Here is a 27,282-nt window from a genome sequence, read left to right on the forward strand (position 1 = left end):
GTCTTGGAGAAGCAAGATGGCGGCGACGGCGGCCGCGGTGGTGGCGGAGGAGGACACGGAGCTGCGGGACCTGCTGGTGCAGACGCTGGAGAACAGCGGGGTCCTGAACCGCATCAAGGTGAGGCGGGGGACTGGGAGCTGGCGGGTAGGCGGCGGGCCGCGCTCGCGGGCCGCAGGGCCCGTGTGGACGCGGGCGTCACAAAGGGGCGCGGGGCGCGATGGAGGGGCCGCCCGGGCTGGGGTCCGAGCCGCCGGCCACCTCGGGGGCGGCCCGCGCGGGGGTCCGGGGTCAGTCACGGGGAGCCCCGGGCGGTGCGGCAGTGAGCGGACGAAGGGGCCCAGCCGGCTTTAGTCGGAGGAGGCCGACCCCGGCGTCCGGGGTCCAGTCTCCGCAGCCCTCTCTGGTCCCCACTGCACGTTTGGGGTCCAGTTGCTCACTGTCCTCTCTGATGCCCACTGCACGTTTGGGGCTCATTTGCCCACTGCTCCCCCCGGTCCCCGCCCCGCCTCCGATCGTACAGTCGCCCACAGTCCGGTGGTCGAGTTGCTCTCCACTCGTTGGCTGTCCCCCGCCTCTGGCCTGTGCTGCCGGTCGGCCAGCCCCTCCAGCTTTCTGTAACAAGCGGGGTGCGGATGTCCAACGGCTTGCTTCTTGGCGTGTGTTTCTCATTCATTCACACTACTGGTGGGCATGGTTAAGGATGGAGGTCCCAGCTGAAACCAGAGACATGGGTGCTGAGAGAGACAGTGCCAGGGGCACGAACAGTGGACTCGAGAGCTTGTGTCATATTCTTCAGAGTGCGTCAGGATGCCCTCTGACCTCTCTCTGCACCTGCCTCCTAAGCATTGTAATCTTGCTGGTTTTCGTTTTGACTTTGGAAATTTCGGTGTTTGTGCTTCTTGCCATGAAAATTGTCTGGAGATAATTTTTGTTCTTTTCCTCCTCTCCACCCCGCTTTTTAAAGGCTGAACTCCGAGCAGCTGTGTTTTTAGCACTAGAGGAGCAAGAAAAAGTAGAGGTATGAAATCTACAAACTTTAAGGACCATATTCATTTATGTTTAAGTTTAATTGCTTAAAAGCCATTTTGAGATGCCGTTTATAGTAGTGTATAGCCAGGGATAATTTTGAATTAAAGATTATGCTTCTTTACTGTTAGGGGAGAGTCAAGGTCGTTCTCTTTTCATGTATACTTTAGACTTTTGGAGTAACCTAAAGAAAGTTATCACAGGAACTCTGAAGTCAGTACTAAATCTCATAGATCCCTTTCCTTAGGGGAAATTGGAAACACTTGAATAAATGGTTTCATAGTCCTTTATGCTCCAGGGATCCTCTAATTCATTAACATTTAAAATCCATTACTATTACACCTAAATTACACCTAAAAATTTCTTTTGCTGCTGTCAGGAACAATCTCCTAACTGCTCCCTTACCTGTCTCAGTCCTCACCTTAACAAAAAAACCATTCCTGTAATAATCAGTAGTTACAGAATGGGTTTAACCATGATTTTTTGTGTGACAGTATTTTACTTAATATCTTGCAAAAAAATTAAACTTTGGTCTACATTTTGTAGTGGGGACGAACATGTAACGTTTAATGATATTTCATTTTTTTAACAGAACAAAACTCCTTTAGTCAATGAGAGCCTGAGAAAGTTTTTAAATACAAAGGACGGTAAGATGTTTGTTGTTTATTTTGTCTGTCTCTGAATTTTCGAATCTTGACTCCATTTGAGAGAAGTCAGGAATTTCAGATTATTTTTTGAACTTTCAAATATTAGAAGTTCTCGTTTTAAATTGTATATGATTGGACAACCGTTGGTTTGCTATTGAAAATCCTTGGCTATGGAACATTGTTGGTAAAAGACAGTTTTATTACAGAAAGCTGACTTACTGCAAAAAGTTATAAGCAAATTAGTCTAATCCATTTATGGAACGTCATATTGTCTTATTGTTTCAGACTGACAATCCTAATGAGGGAGACTGAGACATTTATCCCTTAATTGTATTATTCAGAGAGAAGAAATTGTAGTTTAAAACCTTGAGAAACTTTATTCCCTATAGCTATCTTACTTCCAGTGTCGGTGATGAGGCTTTGGTTCCTAAAGATCCTCTCCCACTTTCTCTTTTGCTCTTTGCAGGCCGGCTGGTGGCCAGTCTTGTTGCCGAATTTCTTCAGTTTTTTAATCTTGACTTTACCTTGGCAGTTTTTCAACCTGAAACTAGCACAGTAAGAATGATGCTTTTTAATGTCTGTCCTTGAAGCTGCCTTTGACACAGATGCGTTCGTTACAAGTTGAAAATTAACAAAATTTGACAATGTAGAGTGTCTTGCATAAAGATTGTTTTTATAGCTGATATGTCTTAGTTTCTTAAAAGCCATCTGAGCTGTTAGACAGCTGGCGCCAGTGTCCCTGCTTCACAGAACTTGCCAGAATTGTTCTTGCAGAGTTAGTGTGTTCTGGTGTTGGCCTGCGCCTGCTAGGGGGGACTTGAAACATGGAGATGTGTAATCTTAAAAAATGGAGATTTCATTCATTAGAAAAATGGTGTCTTTGAGTTTAGAGATGCCTTTAAGTTTGAAAATAGTTTTCTTTCACCTCTGAAAATAGTTTTGCTATATTTTTGTGCATTTCTGTTTTACTTTCTTACATCTTATTTCTTTCCCAGTTTCAAGGTCTTGAAGGTCGAGAGAATTTAGCCCGAGATTTAGGAATTATTGAAGCCGAAGGTACTGTGGGTGGACCCTTATTATTAGAAGTGATCAGACGCTGTCAACAAAAAGAAAAAGCGCTGACCAGTGGGGAAGTGAGTACCGTCCTGTCCTTTGCTATCTGCTCCTGTTTCCAGTCATTGCGTATCCAGGGCGGCCGTGCGGGGTAGTTGACACGTGTTGAGTAAGCTTGAAATAAAAAGAGGCCATTCCTTCAAATCAAACCAGACATACTCAGAGGTTGTATAAATGCACAATTTGATGAAAACTGTAGACGCAGAAGCTCTGAGGCTGCTGCTGTGCCTTTTCTGGGGAGGGACCCTCAAAGCGTAGGGTTCGGACCAGGTGTGTGGAGCCCTTCGGACCAGGTGTGTGGAGCCCCTGCCGGCTCCCCCACCAACCAAGTTCGGCCTTGTTCACGCGACTCCCCACCCGGCTCCTCCTCTGGACGGGGATGGTGGACTCCACTCAGGCCCTGGGAGGCTCACGTGCACGAGTCGGTGCATGAAGGAGACTGAGGACACCCGACGGGTCGCTGGTCGTTATTGTTATTATTGCTTCTAAACGTAGACGGGCTGAACTGTAGGCTTGTTAAACAGTTTTTGAACTTAAAGTCTTTTTAAAACGAGGCTTAAAACTTTGAACTGTTGATTTTGCAGTTTCTAAACAATTTCATAGTTTAAATTAGCCATTGTATTTCTGATTCTTAGCCTTTCTTTTTAGAAATCATGCTAATGAGATTAATGGTCTGGTTTCCTTTACAAACAATCATATCCCATCAAGATGCTGTTTCACAGACAGACAGCACTGTGATTGTCTCAGGTATCTTGTTGAACAGAGGTGGGCAGGTAGGAACCTGGGAGGCTATGGGCTGTGTGTTTCCCATTAGAATCTTTGAAAATCATTAAAGCGTGACTGAGTACCTATAGCATCAAAGGCATACTAAATAGATGGTTTAATTAAAAGATAAAATATAAGCAAGCCATCTGTTCTGGAGGAGTTGGGAGCTAGTCAAGGTGTGCTCACATAAGGAAATGGACATTTCAATTAGGGCTGCCATGGTGGTTCGAATCCACCTACAGTGCAGGACATGGAAGAGACGTGCGTTCCAGTCCTGGGTCGAAAAGATCCCCTGGAGAAGGCAATGGCAACCCAGTCCAGTTTTCTTGCCTGGAGAATCTCATGCACAGAGGAGCCTGGCGGGCTACAGTTCATGGGGTTGCAAAGAGACACTACTGAGCAGCCGAGCTCACACAGCCGTCATGGAGGACGGGCGCTGTCATCCATGGTCAGCTCTGCACTCTTTAGGGGCAGTAGCTGAGCTCTCACACAGCTGTCATGGAGGACAGGCACTGTCATCCATGGTCAGCTCTGCACTTTTTAGGGGCAGTAGTTTTTAGTTAGAGAGCAGTAGTTGTTTCAGGTTGAAATTTTGTTGAGCTCCGTCTCAGTGTGAGACTGGGGGAGAGTGTGGGAAGGGCATTGGAGAAGGTGGTGAGCCCTGACTGCAGCTCATGCATTGGGGCTCAGTCATTTGTAATATTTGAGCAGTTTTTGGTATGAACTTACTCCATGAGGCCGTTGTGCCAGCTTCTAGTGAATGAAAAGGTGGCCTTGGTCCTGGGCCTCAGTCTGTGGGTGGAGGTGACACGTCTTTTGGCTTCTGGGGCCCAGATTGCTGTCTCTCCACTTGCCCCTTGTGTCTTGTTTCTCTCTGCTCTTGGATTCCCCTTGTGCAGTGGTGGCTGCCCTCTGTCTCTCTGGTTTGCTCTCCCTGCCTTAGCATCCTAGTAGTAACCTGGACTCTGTGGCCAGACTGCTTGGGTGACACCCAGGCTCTGCTCCACCCTGTGTGTGACCCTCTTTGGCCACCTACCCTCCACGTGTCTCAGGCCCAGCACCTGTGAGATGGAGAGACTCGGGTGTATCGGTGGTCGCATCGAGGACTAGAGGCTGCCGCGTCATGGAGCTCCGGGAGCCATGCTGGGCAGGCCATGACCACTGTTCCTGTTCCTTCCTTTGCTGTTAGGACTGAACACAGGATTCCCAAGCCCAGCCCAATTGTTTTTACAGGCTTGAGACCAGAATTTCCAGCCTTTCACCTGGTTAACTCACTGGCACGTTTGAATCTTTGTGAAAGAAAACTGACTTTGTTGTCTTTACTTCTGACAGTGAAAGCTGTACCAGAGCAGAAGTGGTCCCCACCCCACACCCGCCCGGCCCCTCCTGCACGTCCCGTCTCGGTTTGCGTAGGTTCTGTCCCTGTGGCTCGGCTCGCCCTGGCCCCGTTTGTCAGTGAGAGTGGTCGCTGTCCCTCCTGGGCCCTGGGGGTTTGGCAGCACCTCCTGAAAGAAAGGCTGCTTCCTGGGAGCTCTCTATACCCTCCTTGGCAGGATGTCCGCCTCAAACACAGACACAGTAGTTTTCCTGTCCGGTAGGTTTGATTGGAATCGAGACTCAGTAAATGCGTTTTCAGTCTGTGACTCTTCACAGATGGGTCCAAAGCTTCCCACTCAGTTTGCCTGGTTCGTAGGTGAGGTCTGTCACGTGGACCCAGCCTGGGGTCTCAGTAGCTCCAGAAGGTGATCGTTTCCTCCCTCAGGATACAGACCCGTTAGGCTGGACGTGTCATCTCTACTTCGTGCTGGTTTTCCACCCTTCATGCCCGGGTGTCTCATTTTAGTAGTTCGTGTATGTACACGCACGCACACACGCAGTGGATTGATACTTTAAGTAGGGAGCTCACGGTGTCTGCGTGGGCCCTTTTGTCATTTACTAGTCCTTATCACTTAGAGGGGAAACATTCTGTGATTTTTATAATGAAATAAAAAATTGTAGATTTAATTGACCTCATTTTGACTTTTGATTCTGGAGAAGAAAACTAGCTGTGGATTAGCCCACTGAACTCAGAGAAGCTTTCACCCAAAGTGATTCTCTGTGTGTGCATGTGAAGTTGCTTCGGTCGCCTCTGCGACCCTGTGGACCGTAGACTGCTGGGTCCTCTGTCCATGGGGTTCTCCAGCAAGAGGACTGGAGTGGGCTGCCCTGCCCTCCTCCAGGGGATCCTCCCAACCCAGGGACGGGACCTACGCCTCTTATCCCTCCTGAAATGCAGGCAGGTTCCTTACCACTAAGGCCACCTGGGAAGCCTCAGAACGTGCGTTTTAAACCTTCCTTAAAACCAGGTTGCTGGATCCACATCTTTTCAGTCTTTTCTGTTCATGATTGCTGAATTAATTCTAAAATTTAGCCCTTTGTCTATTTCTTCCCTCTTTAAACATTGCAGTAAGTATGGAATGACACTGAATAATCTCCAGGTTCCTCAGCGGTGGGCTTCCCTGGTGGCTCAGCTGGTAAAGAATCTGCCTGCAGTGCGGGAGACCTGGGTTCAATCCCTGGGTTGGGAAGATCCCCTGGAGAAGGGAACAGCTACCCACTCCAGTATTCTTGCCTGGAGAGTTCCTTGGACAGAGGAGTCCATGGGGTCTCAAAGAGTCAGACATGCCTGAGCAACTCTCACTTCCTCAGCTATAAGATCCTGCATGATGTGGTCCCAACCTGGCTTTCTAGCCCCATGCCTGGTTTTGAATCTGGAAGCTCAGACAGAGCGCACCCCAGAGTGGCCTTTGCTTCCTTGCCCTGTCCTTTTTCTCTTCTTTCCGCCTGAAGTGATTCTCTCCCCCACCCAGCTCTGCAGTGTTGCCCTGCACCTTCTCTCTCTTTCCTCTCTCACTCCTGGCAGCCCCTGTAACTGAGGGCCCCATCCCGCATTTTTGAAATAGTTACTTGTTTTTATGAGGGTTTTTTTTGAGACCAAATGAAGTAAAGAAGTCCAGGGAGGGAAGAAAGAGATATGTTTGAGAATCAGAGGACAGTGTTTTTGTGGAGAGCAGGGAAAGCAAAGCGAGAAGGTTCGCTTGGAAAGAACGCTAGGGGTGTATTTATTAATACATGTGGCCTGGGGAGCCTGTCCCAAGTGCTTGAGGGAAACACTCAGCAGGTAATTAGAATCCTAAGTCTGTGTATTTGTGGTAAAATTTGGAGAAAATCTAAGGATATTTATATTAATAGGAAGAAATAAAAATGGCAACATTGTGTAGTGGTTTTAAGTGTTTAAATTCTGTTGAGGTATGACTAGTATTTCATGCTTTGTTCTTAAACGTGTCTTAATTTTCAACCATGTAATATTTCAGGGCGCACTGGACCTGTCTGACGTACATTCTCCACCAAAGTCACCAGAAGGAAAAACAGGCGCACACACTCCTCCCAGTAAGGTGAGCGGGCCAAGGCTCCCGTCTCTAGTCTTGGTACGAGTGTCGTTGTTGTTGAAGGTGCTTTTTATCTTTGGTTGAAGTTTTTATTTATGAGACTCTTCTGAAACTTTAATAAGCCCCTTTGGGACCATTATACAAGTCAGTAGGAAATGCCATGTAAATATGTTCTTAAATTGTTTCATCAGTGATTTATATGCTGAGCCACATGAGATTTGTGTCTTAGTACTATACACTTTTAAAATGCTAAATTTACTTTTTCTAATCAAAAGTTTTTTTAATTCTTTTGCTTTGTTGATAGTGTTTTGAGTATTGTACCATAGAAAGAAATGTGCTGTTAAATGACAGAATTGTAGGATATTTGCATTCATTTCATACTGTGAACATTTTGTCCAATTGACAGAAGAAGTTTACTGATTTTTCACTTTTAAATTCCTATAATTTCAGAATATTAAGTTCCAGAATGTAAAAGTGTTGTGTTAAATACTGTAGACAGGTGCTCAGATTTGGAATTGTGCATTATGATGATTTTTTATACTGATGAGCTATTTTGAGAGCTTAAAAGAACGTTTATGTACTCTGGTTGTCTTTGTGTGGTGTGCATGCGTATGTGTATGAGTCGTGTGTGTCTCTGCACATGTGTGTGTATTAGGGGTGTGTCTGTACGTGCACGTGTGTATGAGTTGTGTGTCGTGTGTGCATGTGTCTGCACACGCGTGTATGTATGAGTTGTGTATCTGTGTGGGTGCATGTGTATGAAGTGTGTGTCTGTGCGTGCACGTGTGTATGAGTTGTGTGTGTGTGTGTGTGAGTTCAAGTTAAGGCCTTCTGACTTCAGGGATTTGGATAATGGAGAAGAAACGGAGTGGGACCGCTGCTGGAATTTAGAATCAGGGCTGCCCATCCTAGTGGGGTGGATGGAAGGGTGACGGTCAGGAAGGGCATCCTCCCCTGCGCCGGGTGGCGCTGCGCGCGGTAGGCAAGCCCGCGGGTGCTGCCCATGGGGCGTGGGTCTGCTGGTGCCGCGTGAGCGCCTCTGGTGGAGTGCGTCCCCCCGCCCCAACGGCTCCGGTGCTGTGGTGTTCGTGGTTCCAGCTGTGTCTTTCTGAATCAGGTGATCGCCTAGAGAGCAGCGGTTACACTGCTAGGTTCCTTTCTTTTCCAGAAGCCTGGGAGTAGGCACCAGTGAATGGTTCCAGTTGTTTGTTGCTGGTTCTTTGATTTTGTGGCTCCTTTTTATTTTTTAAATTTGGGAGTCAGAGGAATATTGTGCATTATTCGCAACCAGAAATGAGGCCATCATGCTGTTGGTAGCTGTCCTGCTTCCTGAGGTCCAGTTAGCCTTTCCTGGTAGGGAGGTGGGCAGGTGTTGGTCTAGGACGGATTCTCCTACGATGCTCATCAGGCTGAAACTTCTGTGCAGGGAGAGAGAGGTTGTGAGTCAGTCTGATGCTGTCTTCAGGTGAAGTGCCACACAGAGAGCCACAGGAGAAGAAAGCATTGCTTTCTGTGACAATATCTGGCCTTAGTGGTATTTAAATTAATGCATATTCCTAAATACTTAGTAGTGCCTGTAGCACTGAGTTATTTGGAAGTTCTCTTTTTAGATATTTTTTCTTAAAGCATTTTAGGAATACGGACTTTGCACATATTGTATGTCTTCAGGATGAAATATTAATGTCTGTTACGTATTTCTATTCTTTCTACATAAAAATGTTTTAAGCTCGATCATGAGAATGATCATGAGACTCTTAACTTTTAAGTCAGGAAATGTTGCCGTAAGTACAGAGAAGTGATGGTAAGTTTTAAGGTGAACCTGGAGACACCTGATTGTTTTCGGGTGGTCCCCATCCACTCTGACGGTCTTCAGCTTTGCCTGGGCTCTCCGTCAGCACCTAGGCCTGTGGGGGCAGTGGGCACTTCGGACACCGTAGCTCATCTCTAGTGGGGCTGTTTGGAGACAAGGCATTCTGCTGGCAATTAAAATGCGGTTCCTCTCTAGTCCTACAGGGTCTTGATTCAGGATCCCAGTACTTTGCCTACCCCTTTCTGGCCAGCTTCCTTCTCTCTCTGAGGTCTCTGAATGTCTGGGGCTCTAAGAAGGGCACCTCATCAGCCTGGAGAGCTCTAGGAGTCCTGGGAAGCTGTGGCCAAGCCCAGGGCCAGCCTGGCCCAGACGAGCTCACTCTGCTCCCCCCCGAGAAAGGCGGTTCCTAAAGGAAGCTTCGAGGATGGAAGGCTGGCTTTCTCGGGGTGCCTCTGGCCAGAGCGGGAAGGAGTGAGTCTCACGCGGGGAGCTGGGTGGGGTGAGGTTGTGGGCCCCGTGTGTGACCCCGTGACTGCTGGACATGAACTGTAGCGTGAGTTTAGGAAGAGTGTCAAGAAAAGGCTAAAAAATGTTTAGAATATATTAGACTTTCCATTTTTAAGACATTTTCTGATAGGAATCTTTTTTAGTTTGGTATGAATTAGTTTACTTTTAAAGGTTTCTATTTTGTGTTAAAATGTCATTTCATTCTCATGCTCAGATACCAAGGTATAAAGGACAAGGTAACAAGAAGACAAGCGGGCAGCAGCCTGGTGCCAAGGTAACACGCGGGAGGGCGGGGAGGAGAGCGGCTGGCCGGGCACACCGCCAGCCCCTGCGGGCCTCCCCGGGTGCCCAGTTCCCCTTGGCCTAGGGCTGTGTTTTCTTTTGAAATACCGCTTTCTTTATCTACAAGCAGAATATGCCAAAGTCATGGCGACATAAAAGAAAAAGTAGCTTGACTTCCAGTTTTTACCCAGTGAAAATCATATTATTGTATTTTAAAACTCTGCTCTGTTTGGCCTTGAAAATTCCTTAATTTGTTGGCAACAGAAAAAGTTGAAAATACCTTCCTCTTACTTTACTTTCCTCTTAAGTGGATGGTCACCTGTGTTTTCTTAACCTTCTGATTTTTATCTGAGGTAATTAGAGCATCAGACTACTTTTTGGATAAGCTCTAGTTGGTAACCGAGGAGAAGGCAATGGCACCCCACTCCAGTACTCTTGCCTGGAAAGTCCCATGGACGGAGGAGCCTGGTGGGCTACAGTCCATGGGGTCTCGAAGAATCTAACACTGCTGAGCAACTTCACTTTGACTTTTCACTTTCACGCATTGGAGAAGGAAATGGCAACCCACTCCAGTGTTCTTGCCTGGAGAATCCCAGGGACGGGGGAGCCTGGTGGGCTGCCATCTATGGGGTCGCACACAGTCAGACACGACTGAAGCGACTTAGCAGCAGCAGCAATTGGTAACCGAAAGGCCATCCCTGGTATCCTTCAGGACACTCTACTCGTGTTGAACAGCTGTCAGCCCTTTGCGTCCGTTAGCCTTTCTCCAAGCCCTGGCTCTCCAAGCGCCAGCCCACAGTGGACTCGGGGACCCGCTGTGTCACTGCCTTGGCTGCTTTTTTTCCTCCCCAAAAGGTCTCAGACTTTGAACAAGTTTGTAGATATGCTGCTTATAATATTTAAATATTAGAATTCTCAGGAGTAATTATCAATTGCCAATGTAATTCTTACACTTATTTCGAATAAAATCAAGTTATTTAATGTTTAGTTCTGTGAGAGTCGCTAATCCTTGTTGAGTCTTAGTTTATGTACAGATTTTTTTCACTGAGTTCAAGACTTCCAAAATTTTAGCGTTCTGAAAAATTGTGTTTGCCGTGTTAGCTGGCGTTAGTCCTAGTGGTTTCCATGGTAAGTGCCTGTTGTTACATTTGTTCACACTGCTCTTTGTGCACTGCTGCATGAGAAGATGTTTTAAAATGTATTGGAGTATATTTACATAGTGAGAGTCTTCAGTGTTAAGTGCTGAGAGCAAGACAGATTAACACAGATCCTCCCTGAAGCAGCTTACGGTCAAATGGCAGAGATGAGACAGACCTTAAGAAAATAATTGAAAGTATAAATTGGAATTTTGTTATAGATGTCCTAAATCAACTTCTCACCCTTTTTTTAAAGTCTATTTTGTAGTATTGCATTTTAAACTCTTGATGCTGTCATGAGTTTTAAAGACGCTAGAACATTTGAAAGAAGTTGATGTGTAGAACCAGAGCCCCCGGGAGACGCACTTCACTTTGTGCGCTGGTTGCAGCCTTGGGGCCCAGACGTCCCGCTTCCTCTGCTCCAAGTAGGGCTCGCATGCTCTGAGGGATGACTGGAGAGTCTGTCCGCCCGGACGCTGGAGTTGCAGGCTGCAAGTTCGCCCCTCTTGTTTCGTGATTGTACTCCTGAGCCCAGAGCACTGGCTCAGTCACTTGGAAACAGTTTCCCCTCTCCCTCCTGCTCGCATCTCTGAGTCGCTTTTACGAGGAGCCTGTGCTGTCCCCGTGTTGCCTGCTTCCAGCCTGAGAGACGAGCCTGTTCCTCTCCCATCCCCGCTTTCTGCTCCGCCCTGTGCACACAGCAGGTGCCCAGTACCACGAAGTAGCCCGACACGCTCCACACCTAACAACCAGAACAGCGAGCTGCCTCTGGTCTGGGGTGGCCCACAGCCGGGCCCCAGGGGCAGCCCTTCACACCGGAGGGTGGCACCTTCATCGGGGAGTGCCACCCGGCCGTGAAGAGCCCGAGCCCTGGGTGCCCAGCAGGAAGAGCTGCCCTGCCTTACTGTTTGCTTTGCCTGTGGTAAGGCATAAGTATTAATTACTCATTCAGAAACTTGGCTATTTTCAGAGAAGCTATATTCATATCAGAAATAAACTTTAAAAAATCAGTTATGTGGATAACTAGTTTGTACTTACTACTGTTGTAAACCTGTTAATATACATAGAAAAATCTAAGGTTTTGGACTAATTTAGTAGAAATAAAAGTTACATTCCTGGTTTTGTCATTGTTGTAAAACAGTGAAGGATGGATAGTAGAGGAGGAATGCAAGGTGCAAAAATACTGGATGAGGAGGTGTTTCTTTACTCAGACGTTTTCAGTGTGTACTGACATTTGCAGTGTGTCTGTAATAATCTGTTTAATCGTAAACTGTTCTGTTGTACCAAGCATGGTGCTAGTTGTCTGGAAAAAATAGAAAAAATCACAACAGACTTGGTAGGCTCCACAAAGGTTTTTACCATTCAGATGAAAAAACTGAGTAAGATGTTAGATGGTTTGTTTGTTTTCAACATTAAGCAGTTTCAATCATCACATTAAATGGCGCATCGAAGGTTATCTTTTCTGTTCATAATTGTTTTCAGGTGTTTTAAAACTAATTTTTGTTGAGGTTTTTTTTTTTTTTTTTTGCCTCAAGTTCTCAATAAATGACATTTCTTAATTTGTTCCTTATTTTCGGAATTCTGGGATAAGCCCAGCCTTAAGTTGATGTGCCTTCCCAGGTGGCTCAGTGGTGAAGAGTCCGCCTGCTGGCGCCGGAGCAGGAGACACGGGAGTGGGGAGGGGAGCGGAGGCCTGGCACAGGGGAATTAAAACTGGACAGATACTTTGAAATGCTTTGGCAGAGCTGGGATATTCCTTTGGCTTTTATGTTTCTCTCTTAAGAACAGTGCAGATTAAGCCTTTAGTGTAGAAAAGTAAGCTTTTAAGACAGGTATTTAAGACAGTCTAATAATTGAGTTTTCAGCTACTGGGAAAAGAGTAATTTCTCTGTGAAACTTCTCTATGGTGCTAATTCTCTGTTAATGTAGAAATGATTAAAGTCTTGACTGTGTAAGTGTTAGTGAAAATGGATCATCACTGAAGTTTTCTTTCCGTTTTGCTGTAGTTTACCTTCAAGTGTGTGAGTCCTGACACTCGCGAAGGGCACTTAGTGACTGCGTGGTGCTGGGCAGTAGGCCTCTCTGTTAAGACAAGACACAACTTCGTTATGTTTCAGATGTTTATTATAAATACCTCTTAGTTCCCAGGGCTGCTGTAACAAAGTCCCCCAGACATGGTAGCTCAGAGCAGTGGACGTGCATTGTCCCCGGCTCTGGAGGCTGGAGGCTGGGATCAGGGGTGTCTCAGGATTGGCTCCTTCGGAGGTGGGAAGGAGAGTCCTTGCCTGCCTCTCGGCAGCTTCTCATGGGTCCTGGCCCTCCTGCATGCTCTCTAACCTGCATGTTGTGTTCATGGGCCGTCTCCCTGTGTTCACCTGTTCTCTCTCATCAGGACACCAGGGGTATTGTGTTAGGGGCCTACCCTCCTCCTCCATGACCCCCTCATAGCTGGTTACATCTGTAGTGACCCTGTTTGTAAATGAGGGCACATTCTCGAGTCCTGTGCAATAGGCTTACAATGTCCCTTTTTGGGGGACAGTGAAGAATCAGTGGAAAAATAACTCCAGAAGGAATGAAGGGATAGAGCCAAAGCAAAAACAACACCCAGTTGTAGATGTGACTGGTGATAGAAGCAAGGTCTGATGCTGTAAAGAGCAGTATTGTGTAGGAACCTGGAATGTCAGGTCCATGAATCAAGGCAAATTAGAAATGCTCAGACAGGAGATGGCAAGAGTGAACGTCGACATTCTAGGAATCGGCAGACTGAATGGGTGAATTTAACTCAGATGACCATTATATCTACTACTGTGGGCAGGAATCCCTTAGAAGAAGTGGAGTAGCCATCATAGTCACCAAAAGAGTCCAAAATGTAGTACTCAGATACAGTCTCAAAAGCGACAGAATGATCTTTGTTCATTTCCAATGCAAACCATTCAGTATCATGGTAATCCAAGTCTGTGCCCCGACTAGTAATGCTAAAGAAGCTGAAGTTGAACAGTTCTATGAAGACCTACAAGACCTTCTAGAACTAACACCCCCGAAAGACGTCCTTTTCATTATAGGGGACTAAATTCAAAAGTAGGAAGTCAAGAAACACCTGGAGTAACAGGCAAATTTGGCCTTGGAGTACAGAATGAAGCAGGGCAAAGGCTAATAGAGTTTTGCCAAGAGAATGCACTGGTCATAGCAAACACCCTCTTCCCACAACACAAGAGAAGATTCTACACGTGGACATCACCAGATGGTCAGTACCAAAATCAGATTATATTCTTTGCAGCCAAAGATGGAGAAGCTCTATATAGTCAGCAAAAACAAGACCAGAAGCTGACTGTGGCTCAGATCATGAACTCCTTATTGCCAAATTCAGACTGAAATTGAAGAAAGTGGGGAAAACCACTAGACCATTCAGGTATGACCTAAATCATATCCCTTATGATTATACAGTGGAAGTGAGAAATAGATTTAAGGGACTAGATCTGATAGAGTGCGTGATGAACTATGGACAGAGGTTCGTGACATTGTACAGGAGACAGGGATCAAGACCATCCCCAAGAAAAAGAAGTGCATAAAAGCAAAATGGCTGTCTGAGGAGGCCTTACAAATAGCTGTGAAAAGAAGAGAAGCAAAAAGCAAATGAGAAAAGGAAAAATATACCCATTTGAATAGAGTTCCAAAGAATATCAAGGAGAGATAAGAAAGCTTTCCTCAGCAATCAGTGCAGAGAAATAGAAGACAATAGATTGGGAAAGACTAGAGATCTGTTCAAGAAAATTAGAGATACCAAGGGAACATTTCATGCAAAGATGGGCTCAATAAAGGACAGAAATGATATGGACCTAACGGAAGCAGAAGATATTTAGAAGAGGTGGCAAGACTATACAGAAGAACTGTACAAAAAAGATCTTAACGACCCAGATAATCAAGATGGTGTGATCACTCACCTAGACCAGACATCCTGGAATGTGAAGTCAGGTGGGCCTTAGGAAGCATCACTACGAACAAAGCAATTGGAGGTGATAAAATTCCAGTTGCTGCTGCTGCTGCAGTCATGTCCAACTGTGCGACCCCATAGACAGCAGCCCACCAGGCTCCCCCATCCCTGGGGAATTCCAGTTGAGCTATTTCAAATCTTGGAAGATGATGCTGTGAAAGTGCTGCACTCAATATGCCAGCAAATTTGGAAAACTCAGCAGTGGCCACAGGACTGGAAAAGGTCGGTTTTCATTCCAATCCCAAAGAAAGGCAATGCCAAAGAATGCTCAAACTACCACACAATTGCACTCATCTCACATGCTAGCAAAGTAATGCTCAAAATTCTCCAAGCCTCAGCAATACGTGAACCGTGAACTTGCAGATATTCAAGGTGGTTTTAGAAAAAGCAGAGGAACCAGAGATCAAATTGCCAACATCCGCTGGATCATCAAAAAAGCAAGAATTCCAGAAAAACATCTATTTCTGCTTTATTGACTATGCCAAAGCGTTTAGACTGTGTGGATCACAATACACTGTGGAAAATTCTGAAAAAGATGGGAATACCAGACCACTTGACCTGCCTCTTGAGAAACCTATATGCAGGTCCGGAAGCAACAGTTAGAACTGGACATGGACCAACAGACTGGTTTCAAATCGGGAAAGGAGTCCGTCAAGGCTGTATATTATCACCCTGCTTATTTAACTTATATGCAGAGTACATCATGAAAAACGCTGGGCTAGAAGAAGCACAAGCTGGAATCAAGATTGCTGAGAGAAATATCAATAGCTTCAGATATGCAGATGACACCACCCTTACGGCAGAAAGTGAAGAAGAACTAAAGAGCCTCTTGATGAAAGTGAAAGAGGAGAGTGAAAAAGTTGGCTTAAAGCTCAGCATTCAGAAAACTGAGATCATGGCATCTGGTCCCATCACTTCATGGGAAATAGATGGGGAAACAGTGGCTGACTGTTTTTTTGGGCTCCAAAATCACTGCAGATGGTGACTGCAGTCATGAAATTAAAAGACACTTACTCCTTGGAAGGAAAGTTATGACCAACCTAGACAGCATATTAAAAAGCAGAGACATTACTTTGCCAACAGAGGTCCATCTAGTCGAGGCTGTGGTTTTTCTAGTGGTCATGTATGGATGTGAGAGTTGGACTATAAAGAAAGCTGAGCACAGAAGAATTGATACTTTTGAACTGTGGTGTTGGAGAAGACCCTTGAGAGTCCCTTGGACTGCAAGGAGATCCAACCAGTCCATCGCAAAGGAAATCAGTCTTGAATATTCATTGAAATGGTTGATGCTGAAGCTGAAGCTCTAATACTTTGGCCAGCTGATGCGAAAAGCTGACTCATTGGAAAAGACCCTGATGCTGGGAAAGATTGAAAGCAGGAGGAGAAGGGGACGACAGAGGATGAGATGGTTGGATGGCATCACCGACTCAATGGACATCGGTTTCAGTGGACTCTGGGAGTTGGTGATGGACAGGGAGGCCTGGCATGCTGTGATTCATGGGGTCGCAAAGAGTCGGACACGACTGAGTGACTGAACTGAACTGAACTGAACCTTGTGTGGGAACACAGTTTAACTCATAATAATCTCCAGGGCCTCTAGGGTAGTCCGGTATGAATTCTAAACCATTGTCAGAGGATTTTTTTTCTGGTCACACTTTTGCAGTACTTTTGTTTTAATCTACAATATGTTTTGATTAATGTTTCTCCTGTTAATGTGGATTTCTTTTTTTGTTTAATAGTAAAAAATACGTGGAATTAAATTTAATGAATTCATTAGTAACCCAGTTAGATAATGGTCTTTTTGGTAAAAAAAAAAAAGAGCCAGTTATAAAGTAATGACACATTCCTGTGTGATTTAGAAGTTGATTTTGGGAACACTTCCAAAGAAGTTTCAGTGTTTTTGAGGTTTAATTTTTACTCCATAGACAAATAGAACTATAATTTAGTTTTTAAAAGTATGTTTGTATTATGTTGAACATCATAATGTGCTATGCCATGAAAGTTGTCTTCCTAAAACTAGTCTTTTGTTTCATAGCAAGAATGTTGCTAAAACCTGTCAAAAATAATCATGGCTATATTAGTTACTCAGTTCAGATAATTCATTGTATGAATTTAAGTTATGTTGATGATGTGAGACTTTGAAATGACGATTGTTTTTTGTAATGTGCTTTACATTTGTGTTTGTCTGTTTCAGGTCAGGCATCCTTTTGAGTTTTCTCAGGGGTGTTTTGAAGGGGATACTGTCTCAGTATCTATAGTCATAAATGTGTTTAAATAGCAGAATAATTCAGGGTATTTATTTCCTAATGTATATTCCTTTGAAAATATACAAATCTTTTAAAACATTTGTAAATCAGAAATTATAATGGGCATGAATCTTATTAAGAAATAAGTAAGTGGTTGGTGTGTCTCTGTAACTAATAATAACAGGAAAACCTCAAGAAGGTTGTGAGGAAATTTGAAAAATTGTGTGCTTCTTTGAAAATACCCTATGTTGTCTGAAAGGGAGATAACTTGGTGTTTCTCTCTCCAGACATCTCTTTATACAACCACTTATTTCTCTACGTTAATAACGTACGGAATGCATAGCGTGTGTCTTACCTGCTGTCGCCTAACCGTGCCTTCTAGCGAGTGTGAAAATGTCAGCGAGTATGTTACTGCACAGTCCCCTGCCACACCCGTGTTAAAAGTGCAGTCGTCCTGGTGTCTCGTGCAATCAGTTATAACACGTGCTGTCACTGCCCTGCTTCGGTAGTCAGCAGCTTTTCCCCAACCGCCTATCCCTTTTTTTCTTCACTCCTTGTGGTAACTTGACTTGGAAAAGACTACTCTGGTTCAGTTTTTGAGAGAATTCATGCCTGAAAACATTAAATTTCTTAAAGCTACATAGTAGTAGAGTACGGGGCCTTCCCTGGTGGCTCAAATGGTAAAGAATCTGCCTGCAATGCAGGAGACCTGGGTTCAATCCCTGGGTCAGGAAGATCCCCTGGAGAAGGGAGTGGCAGCCCACTCCAGATTCCTGCCTGGAGAATTCCATGGACAGAGGAGCCTGGCAGGCTACATGGGATCCATGGGGTTGCAAAGTGTCGGGCACAACTGAGCACACACAGAGCAGAGACTGTGTTGCATATTCGTGCTTCAGGAGAGCAGTCCGCTCACACACCTGGAGCTTACTCAGTGCTGCTCTCTTCAGTGGGAGGGCTGGATCTGACCCATAAGAACTGCAGTTTCCTGTGACTCAGCTGAACAGAGAGCATAGGCCTTTCGCATAACCTCTGGAATCAGACTCTGATAGCAGGCCCCTGAGCCCCCGGGAGGCCTGGGCAAGTGACCGAGACGCCTCTGCACCTCCCTTTCCTTGTCGGCAGGGAAGACAGAACCTGTCCGCATACCATAGAGTTACTTTGAGGATTAAAATCAGGCAACCATGGGAGACATTTGAAGGCTTTCCATAAATGATAGCTGCTCTTCTTATTGCTAACCTGGCTTTTTGGTTTCATTATTAATTTTATTGTTGTCGACATAGACATGTCTAAAGGCAAAAAGAAGTCTGACCAAGGATAGAATAAAATTTGGTTGTGAAGGATAGGCTGACTGAAAACAAGAAGCACGTTTTGTGCTAACGTCACCAGGTCAGTAGGACAAGAGTAAGAATGAATGCTTGGCAGAGTCGTGCGTGGCTTTAAGGCTGTGGAAATCTGGGACTCTCCTTGTGGCTGAGATGGTAAAGAATCTGCCTGCAATGCGGAGTCTCGAGTTCCATCTCTGAGTGGGGAAGATCCCCTGGAGAATGGAATGGCCATCCACTCCAGTATTCCTGCCTGGATAATTCCACGGACACAGGAGCTGGTGAGCTGCAGTCCATGGAGTCGCGGAGTCGGACATGGCTGAGCGACTAAAGCTTTAACTTTCACATAGTAACATACAAATACATGCGTCCATGGGAGTACAAGGAAGGTGTGGGTTAGGAGTCACTGAAAGTCTGAATTAAGAGTGATGATTTCACTTGCAAAACTTTGGTCTTGATGCCCTTGGTATTTGGCACTGAGTAGAAAATTGTGCATTTTCCTGACATGTTCTCTGTGTTTCTCCTGGGTTCATTTATGTGATGTACTGATGATGATGCTCCTCCTTGCCTCTTTATTATGCTCTCCATTTGCCATTTGAAAACATATTAAGGTAATTTGTGAAGCAGTGATACATGATGCAGGAGGAAATGGGAGAGTTTGTCCATGAATGGGCTGGGTAAAGATATTCCACGGAGGGAGGGAGGAGAGGAATGGTATAAACAGGTTTGACATTTTCCCCTTCAGAAGTTGGTTAGAAACTAACTCTCATGTCACCAAGAACTCTTGTCTCTTCCTCTGTCTTCTAGAAGGCCAGCAATGACGCTAGTCACAGCGACACCAGTATCTCGTCAGAACCGAAGAGCAGGAGTGGTCTTCACTTACTGGCCCATGAAACTAAGATTGGGTCCTTGTTGAGCAACAACAGTCTGGATGTCAACGCCAAAGCGGGTCCCAGTCCAGAAGAAGATGACCTGGAAGGGGATTCTTTCTTTGATGACCCCATTCCTAAACCAGAAGCAGCGTACGGTTGGTGAGTAACCTGTGCTTTTATGTTATCAGACCCGAGGCTTAGAAATGGAGTTTCTACATGTTTTATTTTGTGTTTAAGAAAATGAGCACCAATGGTCTATAATTATTGAATTCATAAATCTGATTTTGTGTCCTTAAAGCCTCTTAGGGCTTAAAGAGTCCAGGTTTTGAAAGACCTGGACATTAACGATTTTAGCAGGTAGGTGTGTGGTGCGTGCCGGCCGCGTGCCAGGCGCAGCAGTGATGAGGCAGGCAGGCTCTGCCTCTGGAAACTCACACTCGGATGGCAGCATCAGCAAGGGCCCATCAGGCACCGTGTCAGGGCGCAGCCACGTTAGGGAGCTGAGCCGTGAGGGCAGGAGTGCGAGTGTGGAGGGCCGCTGGGCCTTGAGGTGTCGGAGCAGGCCTCAGCCCCAGGGTGGGCTCGTGGAGGGGAGAGGAGGCCACGTGGGCCGCGGTGTGGCGGGCCTGAGGCCCTGGGCCAAGGTGCCTGTCAGAGGTGGACTTGAGCCGGGGGAGCAACACGGCCAGGTCTGGCCCCGTTGTGAGGGTCCCGGAAGCCCGGGGTCTGAGCAGCAGTGACCGGACAGACATGCGCTGTGGTGGGATCTGGCTGCTGCGTCTGCAGACGGAAGCTGTGGGGTGAGCCAGGTGGAAGTGCTGAGGAAAGTTGGTTAAGGATGTGTTCTGAATGTGCATCCAAAGGGGTTTGCTGGTAAGTGTGCGGGAGATAGAGCAGTGTCAGGGCACCTCCAGGGATTCTGGGCTGAGGGACTGGAAGGTTGGCACTGCTGTCACGGAGGTGAAGGGTGGAGAGAGCAAGGCTGGCTGCATGGGGCCGTGGGACCGTCCGGACCGCACTTACCACCCGCTAATTTAAGAAGGTTGCCCACACGAAGAAGTGTGTTTTCGGGTGTGAGCGTGGGTGTGAAGGCAGAGGTCTGGGCTGGAGGAGACAGGAAAGACTCATCCCTCTGAGCTAAAGGCCCGGTGGGGGAGCTGAAGGGCCCCTGAGGAAGGGCGCTGCGGCGGGAGGGGAACCAGGGGGACGGGGAGATGAGGCCAGGGCAGGCGGCTGAATGCCACACCGTGCTCATTGCCTGCAGGCCGCTCGGGACCCTCCCGGGCAGTCTGCTCGAGGGTGGCCGGGCCGGGGTGGGTCAGGCTGGGCTTGAGAGCCTGAGGGTGGAGGGCTGTGGGGGCAACTGGTTTCCTGCTGAGTTGACTGTAGGGGGCGCGGAGCACACGGTGGCGGCTGGAGGGGACATAGGGTGAGAAGCGTCACGGTGGGAGACAGCAGCACGCCTGTATGTTGCTGAGAAGAACCAAATGTTAAAGAGGGAAATTGGAAACGAGGTCAGAGAGGGACGGGACTCCTGGAGTGCTGGAGGGGTGAGAGGGCACAGGGTCAGAGTGCACGCAGGCAGGCCAGGCGTGTTGTCAGACGTCCGCGGGAGGCGGGCGGTCCCGGCTCTGAGCAGGGGTCAGCCGGCGGGGTCGTCCGTGGCCCGGCGGGCAGGGCCACGTCCAGAGTGTTGTGCTGTGCTCGTCGGCTCCTGGGCTGTTCTTGCCAGCATCTCTGGGCCCCTGAAGTGAAAGCACAGACGGTGAGGCTGGTGAGAGGGGCAGGTGCGTTTGGGGGAGAAAATTCTGGAGATAGGCGATAATGTCCTGCATGATTTGCAGTGATTCTTAGTCTGCTTTGCCTTGCAGGTATAGATTTTGGCTTCAACCTGTGACATGTATATTCTTTAGTTCCCAGCCCCTGCATTGCCTATGAGATGTATTCAAGTTGCTTATGCGTTACAGGCAGCGTGTAAGAACCGCGTTAACTGTGTGCTTGTTTCCCGTCAGGAGAAGTGAACCCAGTAAGCAAGCAGGAAGCCTTGCGTCGCTCTCTGATGCGCCCCCCCTAAAAAGTGGACTCAGCTCCCTTGCTGGAGCCCCTTCGTTGAAAGAGTCTGAAGGTGAGTGTCTGAAAGTTCTAGATTTGCTGATTGAAGACATGTACTTCGCAGGCTGCTGATATTTTTCCTCTAATTGTGTATGATCGTTTATTTTTTCAGAAAATATATGTAAAATCATAAGAATAGCCTATAATTTTGTTACTCAGTGATATTTTCTGTTAATATTTTGTTACTGTTAAAATTTGAGTCTGGTCATATCTTCTATACTGTTTTGTATTCTGCTTTTCCTGTGCCATGAAAGTACTTTCAGAAAATTGAGTTTTTAGCTGTCTTATACAATAAATAGACATAATTTTAAGCCATCTCTCTTTTGCTGGACATTTAAAATGACTTATGTAGGATTTAAGTACAATTAATTTTTTAAAGTTTGTGTTAGAGATTCTGTACATACCATAGTAATCATTGTAAGAATGTTAAAATGCTCCTCTGCCTTTGGAGATCTGGATCAGCTGTATGTTTTTGTATGTAGCCAAGATGGGGATTGTTAGCTCAAAATGGAGTGGCCTTGCTGCACACAGATGGTGATGAGACCCAGGATTTAAAGGCACAGCCTTAAACGTGCAGTTGGAGTACAGATAGATGGGCTTTGTGTGCTGTATCAGAGTAGACCCAGGGTTTAAAGGCACAGCCTTAAGCATGCAGATGGGCTTTGTGTGCTGTATCAGAGTAGATACAGGGTTTAACTGCCAGTGTTTAGAGCATAAATGTCCCTCTGAGTAGATCTTTATTAGGAAATTGCTCTGGGATTTTGCACAATCTTGTAGTGCTCCTAAGCTCCCCAGGTGGCGCTAGAGGTAAAGAACGTGCTTGCCAGTGCAGGTGACGTAACAGATGCAGGTTCAATCCCTGGATCAGGAAGAACCCCTGAAGAAGGAAATGGCAACCCACTCCAGCATTCATGCCTGGAGAATCCCCTGGACTCAGGAGCCTCGCGGGCTACAGTCCATGGGGTGGCACAGAGTCAGACACGACCGCGCACGCACGGAGTGCTGCTGAGCTTTCGTGAGACGTCCCTCCACTGTAGATGAATTCCCCAGGGCACGCACAGGAGGCGGTCTGTGGCTTCTCGCAGCATCTAGTAAACTCGCCACATGTCTGTCAGACTGCCACGCCAGTTCCCCTCCTTTTCTCCTTTCCTGTGGCCTTGTCACCCTCAGGGAAGGAGTCCAGAATGCTATGATCGTGCCCCTCTTGATACTGATTCAGGAGTAGTGACTGAGAGAGGGCATTGAGAACAAGGGTTGAAAAACGAAACTGGCAAGGAGATGAGCTTAGTAAGCAAAATAGCCATTAAATTGAAGCAAAAGGCAGAAGTTTAACAGAAAAATAAAACTGATGAGAATAGTTGTGGTCTGTGAATTCATACCCAGTAGGGCTCCTTATGGTTGGGTGAAAATGGTTTCGATTGCCAAGTTCCAAAAAAGAATATAGTATGGTACAAAAGGCCTGTATGCTATAGTAGCGTGTGGTTAAAGTGGGCATGTGACACATGATGTAAGCGTATTGTATTGTATAATGAATACTGCAGTGTGATTCATAGTTTATTCGTAATTTATAGTCACAATTCGTAATTTACTAGTGTTCAGTTATCATGTGTCAACAGACCCTGAAAAAAAAAGTTGGCATGGTTTAGAGACTGTTGTATTCTAACAGACAATTTAATGTGCATATTTTTTCCTGTTCACAGGTAAAAGGGGAAACACAGTTCTAAAAGATCTTAAATTGGTCAACGATAAAATTGGATCACTTGGATTGGGTAACTAAATTTCCAGTTTCAGTATTGATTGCTTTCAGGTGATTGTTTTTTAGAATAAAATCTTCAGTGAAGGGCCAGTCAGCCTATCCGGAGCTCCTTATATTAGACAAAGGCGCTCGGGTTCCCAGACGGGCACTGGGCACGTTTAAAGCACAGGTCGGCAAACTCCGCAGAGGGACAGAGGTGGCGCTTTAGGCCTTGTGGCCACGTGTAGTCTGTGTCAAGAGTTGGTGTTTTTACAGTCACTGAAAACTGTAAAAGTCACTCTCAGCTCACAGGCTGCATGAAACAGGTTGTAGGCAGATTTGGCCTGGGGGTCAGGTGTCCGTAGAACCAGGAGGTCAGCAGCTGATGGCCGGCTCCAGCACGTTATGTGGTGGCTGTTTTGTCCTGGAATCGGCTGTGGAAGCTGGAGGCGAGTGAGGGGGTGGTTAGTTTCCCCAAATCCAAGTGCAGCCCAGCTGTCCCCACTGTGTTAGCTGGGTTTTCACTCTTCACTCTGTCTGCCTTGGGGTAGTTTTTGAAGGAAACGTGTATGTCTAATTGTAGATATTATGAGGTGTGTTTATTATAAATACATATGTATGTTTTCTTAAACTTATCAGGGACTGGAGAAGAAGATGACTATGTTGATGATTTTAATAGGTAAGAAAAATGATTGGACAAGAAATATATAAATTGTCAACAATCTCCGAACAGGGCAGTATGACAGAATCACATTTGTGCTTATTTAGTGTCTGTCTTCTCTTTTTTGTGTTGATTGAACGTGAGTTAAAGAGAGTTAATCAAGAACTGTCCCTAGACTTTGAAGCATGTTTTTGATGTCACATTAGAATAAGAACATCTTCATCATGTTCAGGGAGCTTAATGAGAATCAGAAGAGGAACCAGCGTTGAAGAGTGACTCGGGCCACAAGAGCAGTGTGGGCACGGTTGTCGGTGCTCCTGCCCTTTTCCCGTCTCACTGGTGGGAATTGTCTACAATTGGCGTAAACAAAGTGCCCTCTCAAATTGTTTTTCTGATTGAGATGACATGTCTTGATATTTTGTTTCAAATAACTTTTTTATAAATGTAAAAATAATGTAATCTATGACTTGGTTAATAATTGGGAAGTAGTATTTGTTGTAGATATGATTAGAAATTTTAAATCAGTGTGAGGATTTTATGCAATTGATAGTTTTTCTTGCAATTTAGGATTCATGTTTACTTTGTAACATACAGTATTTTGAGAAATGAAATTTAAAAAATCTGGGTTTTCTTCTTTGATGCCATGTGACCACAGTCGCCACTGTGAGCCTTAGTTTTCTCATCTGTTAAATGGGTTGGACTGTGCCTGCTGCCGCTTCTAAGTTAGCTTAGGATCAGGTGAGATGGGATGTATGAAATGAATGACATGTAATATTTTATTGTATTTTATTTAAAGAATTAAGATGCCCGAAACATGAAAGAATGGTAGTTACTCTTTCTAAATGCTTATAATCAGAGTTCTTATTTTTATTTTTCCCTGAAATTAGTACCAGCCATCGCTCAGAGAAGAGTGAGCTGAGTATTGGGGAAGAGATTGAGGAGGACCTCTCTGTGGAAATGGATGACGTCAACACCAGTGATAAAGTATGAGGCCGCTCCTCCCTGGGGCCTGCCGTCTGTGCCTGTTGCCTTGAGTCACTGGGAGGCTTCAGAAGCTGGGAGAAAAGCAGTTGAAAATTAGCAAAGGTTTATGGTGGGGTTTCCTGCTCCAGATCTGAGAACAACACCTGTCATGAATGTTTTCAGTTATGGCCCGTTTTGCTTGTGAAATGCCTGCGTGTTATTACTGGGACTTCATTGCTGTGGGTGTAGGGCCACTCCAGTGGGTCAGGACTGGAGTCAGAGCCACTGCCTCAGGGTGTGGACGGTGTCGGCAAGGGGTCCTCGTCGGAGAAGCCCCTGTGGGAGGAGGTGGCCGCAGAGGAGCCCCATGGGTGCCGGGGGAGGAGAGACTGGCTGCAGGTGTCGGCGCGCCCTGAGCAGGCCGGGGAGGAGACCGCACAGACAGGCACTCGGGGGGAAGTCAGGACTCAGTTTTGGAGATGCACACGTGAGCTGTCTGTCAGCAGAGAGCAGAGTGCTCAGGTGTGTGCCAGGTGTGAGATGCCAGGTGGCACCTCAGGGTCGGGTGCTGATGCCCACGGTAACCCGAGGGCGGCTGCCTCTCGGGTCAGGGTGGCTCCCACCTGGAGGTGAAGCTTGCTTTGCAGAGTGAGGTAGGACTGGCTGTCACAGACTACCACGGGGAAAGGCCTTCGACCAGGCTGCACTGTGTAACGACTCTGGCCCGCCGCCTTGTTCTTTGATGTGTGTTTGCTTCCGCAAGCTCTAGCCTGTGACCCTCAGTTTCTTCATTCCTGAGATGGTGTTATGCCCCCTTACAGGGCTGTTCTGAAGGCTGAGTGATAGTATGTGAGGCGCCTTCTCTGGTCCCTGATACCATGTACTAAGTTCTCTTACCGTTTCACCTTATGTCATCCTAACGAGTCCTGAAAATACTGCTTTTAAAGTTACCAAAAGAACTACAAACGGGTGATTTTAGCAGTCAGTCGTCTTGTTAATGTCGAGTTCACCTGGCTGCTCAGCTTCTGTTGTCGTCGCCAATTTCAAAACAGGAAGAAGAAAGTGAGGAAGAGGACTTTAAAAATATATATATACTTGGAGGATAATTGCTTTACAGTGTTGTTTTCTGCTGTGAATCAGCTGTAGGTGTAAATATGTCCCCTCGTTCCCGCCTCCCCCCCGCTCCCACCCCTGTTGGTCATCACGGAGCCTGAGCTGTGCTCCCTGGTCATAGAGCAGATTCCCACTGGCTTGTATCTTAGTGTGGTAATGTATGTGTTTCCACACCAGGACAAGGACTTTTCACTGTGAGTCAGTTTGTAGAGTGTAAGATGCTATTTTAAGTTACAGCAGTATGCTAAGAATCATTTACGACTGTTTTTTTGCTGACACTGATTCTCTTCTTTCTTCTGAACGACCAGCTGGACGACCTGACGCAGGACCTGACCGTGTCCCAGCTCAGTGACGTCGCCGATTACCTGGAAGACGTCGCATAGGCCCGAGAGAGGCAAGCACGCTGGTCAGCAAAGGACGGGACTCTGATCAGTTCCTTTTTCCCTCCAGACAATCACTCTTTGCTGGAATGTCTGCTCCCTGTTGGTGCCTTGTGTTTCAAAAGATTACAGATATTTTTAAAAATTAACCTTTCATTATACTAAACAACAATAATTCCTATTTGAGCCCATGTGTGGAAGATTTAATATTCCTAATTTGGTTTAGGTACATGTTTCTCTATGAAAGTTGATTAGGCTCAAATTCACCACAAGGAGGGAGCTAGTACAGTGCCAGTATTAAACACATCGCGAAGGTGTCAGTAAAGCTGTCAGTTCGCGGCTCCGCATGCTGCCTGCGGGGCTCCGGCGTGGCGGCAACAGGAGGGGCGTCTGCAGTCAGAGGGTGCGGTGGTGGGTGGTTCCTCAGGGAGCTGGCCTGTGGCCCGGAAGATCTGCAGCCTGGAGCCCGTCACTGTAAGTTACACTTGATAGGTTGATTCGGCTTTGCATTTCCTTCCATTTGGGAGGTCTTCTAGATCATTAAGGTTATGTTAAAATCCTCGTGTGTCCTTCGTTTTGCTTATTTTAAAGATTGAAATCTGGAGGTGCTTGTGGTTTTTGATTTGTGGAATCAGTTCGTGGAGTTGTCCCTGATGTATTTGAGGTCACCACCCTGGTTCCGTGTAAGCAGTTTTATTCACAGGTTCTCCTCATTGCAGTTATAATTTATTATTTGTAAAGATGCTTTGAAACATATTAAATACCAAAATGCATCTGAAACCACGAAGCAGTGCTTTCATTTCAGATCTGTAAGCTGGTTAATTTAAATCCACACTGGACTGAAACGGTGGTCATGGCCTAAGACCAGACCCAGATGACCAGTTTTACACACTGCAGTCTCACTGGGGCCCTTCAGGGTCGAGCCGGGGATGGAGTTTGGTGCAGTCTGGTGTGTGTCTGCCCCCCGTGCTGCTGTCTGTACAGGTGCTGACACCGTGGTCCTGAGTGTTAAAAAGAGCTGTGGGAAGCAAGGCGTGCTTGTTGGTAAGCACAGCTGTGACCGACCGTTAAATTCTGTACTTTTTAATTTCAACTCAAACTTTTTATTAAGAGTCGCCTTTGTTAATAAAAGGAGCAAATTAGAACTTATTGATCTCAAGAAGTGAACAGAC

General features: G+C 46.3%; 1 protein-coding gene across 12 annotated transcripts; it reads left to right on the forward strand.

The window, feature by feature from the left end:
• CEP43 (centrosomal protein 43) lies at positions 1 to 26,900 on the forward strand. 12 transcript variants are annotated; one of them, XR_015132497.1, is made up of 13 exons: positions 1 to 118; positions 966 to 1,019; positions 1,620 to 1,674; positions 2,141 to 2,229; positions 2,670 to 2,807; positions 6,906 to 6,986; positions 9,512 to 9,571; positions 19,082 to 19,305; positions 21,162 to 21,271; positions 22,959 to 23,027; positions 23,633 to 23,672; positions 24,542 to 24,638; positions 26,039 to 26,900. XR_015132497.1 is itself a non-coding variant. In XM_086316677.1 (13 exons), exons 1-13 carry the CDS (start codon positions 17 to 19, stop codon positions 26,111 to 26,113), a joined length of 1,197 nt encoding a protein of 398 aa, XP_086172803.1. In that variant the 5' UTR covers positions 1 to 16; the 3' UTR covers positions 26,114 to 26,900. The 12 variants fall into 12 exon arrangements, 8 of the variants coding, with proteins under 8 accessions (XP_086172803.1, XP_086172805.1, XP_086172804.1 ...); XM_086316677.1 differs by having other exon boundaries at positions 21,159 to 21,271; XR_015132498.1 differs by lacking the exon at positions 22,959 to 23,027.
• Positions 26,901 to 27,282: the final 382 nt, after the last annotated feature.

The sequence above is a fragment of the Bos grunniens genome, chromosome 9 (genome assembly GCF_055505025.1).
Source record: "Bos grunniens cultivar Pamir isolate PY7600 chromosome 9, Bosgru_T2T1.0, whole genome shotgun sequence".
NCBI lineage: Eukaryota > Metazoa > Chordata > Mammalia > Artiodactyla > Bovidae > Bos > Bos grunniens.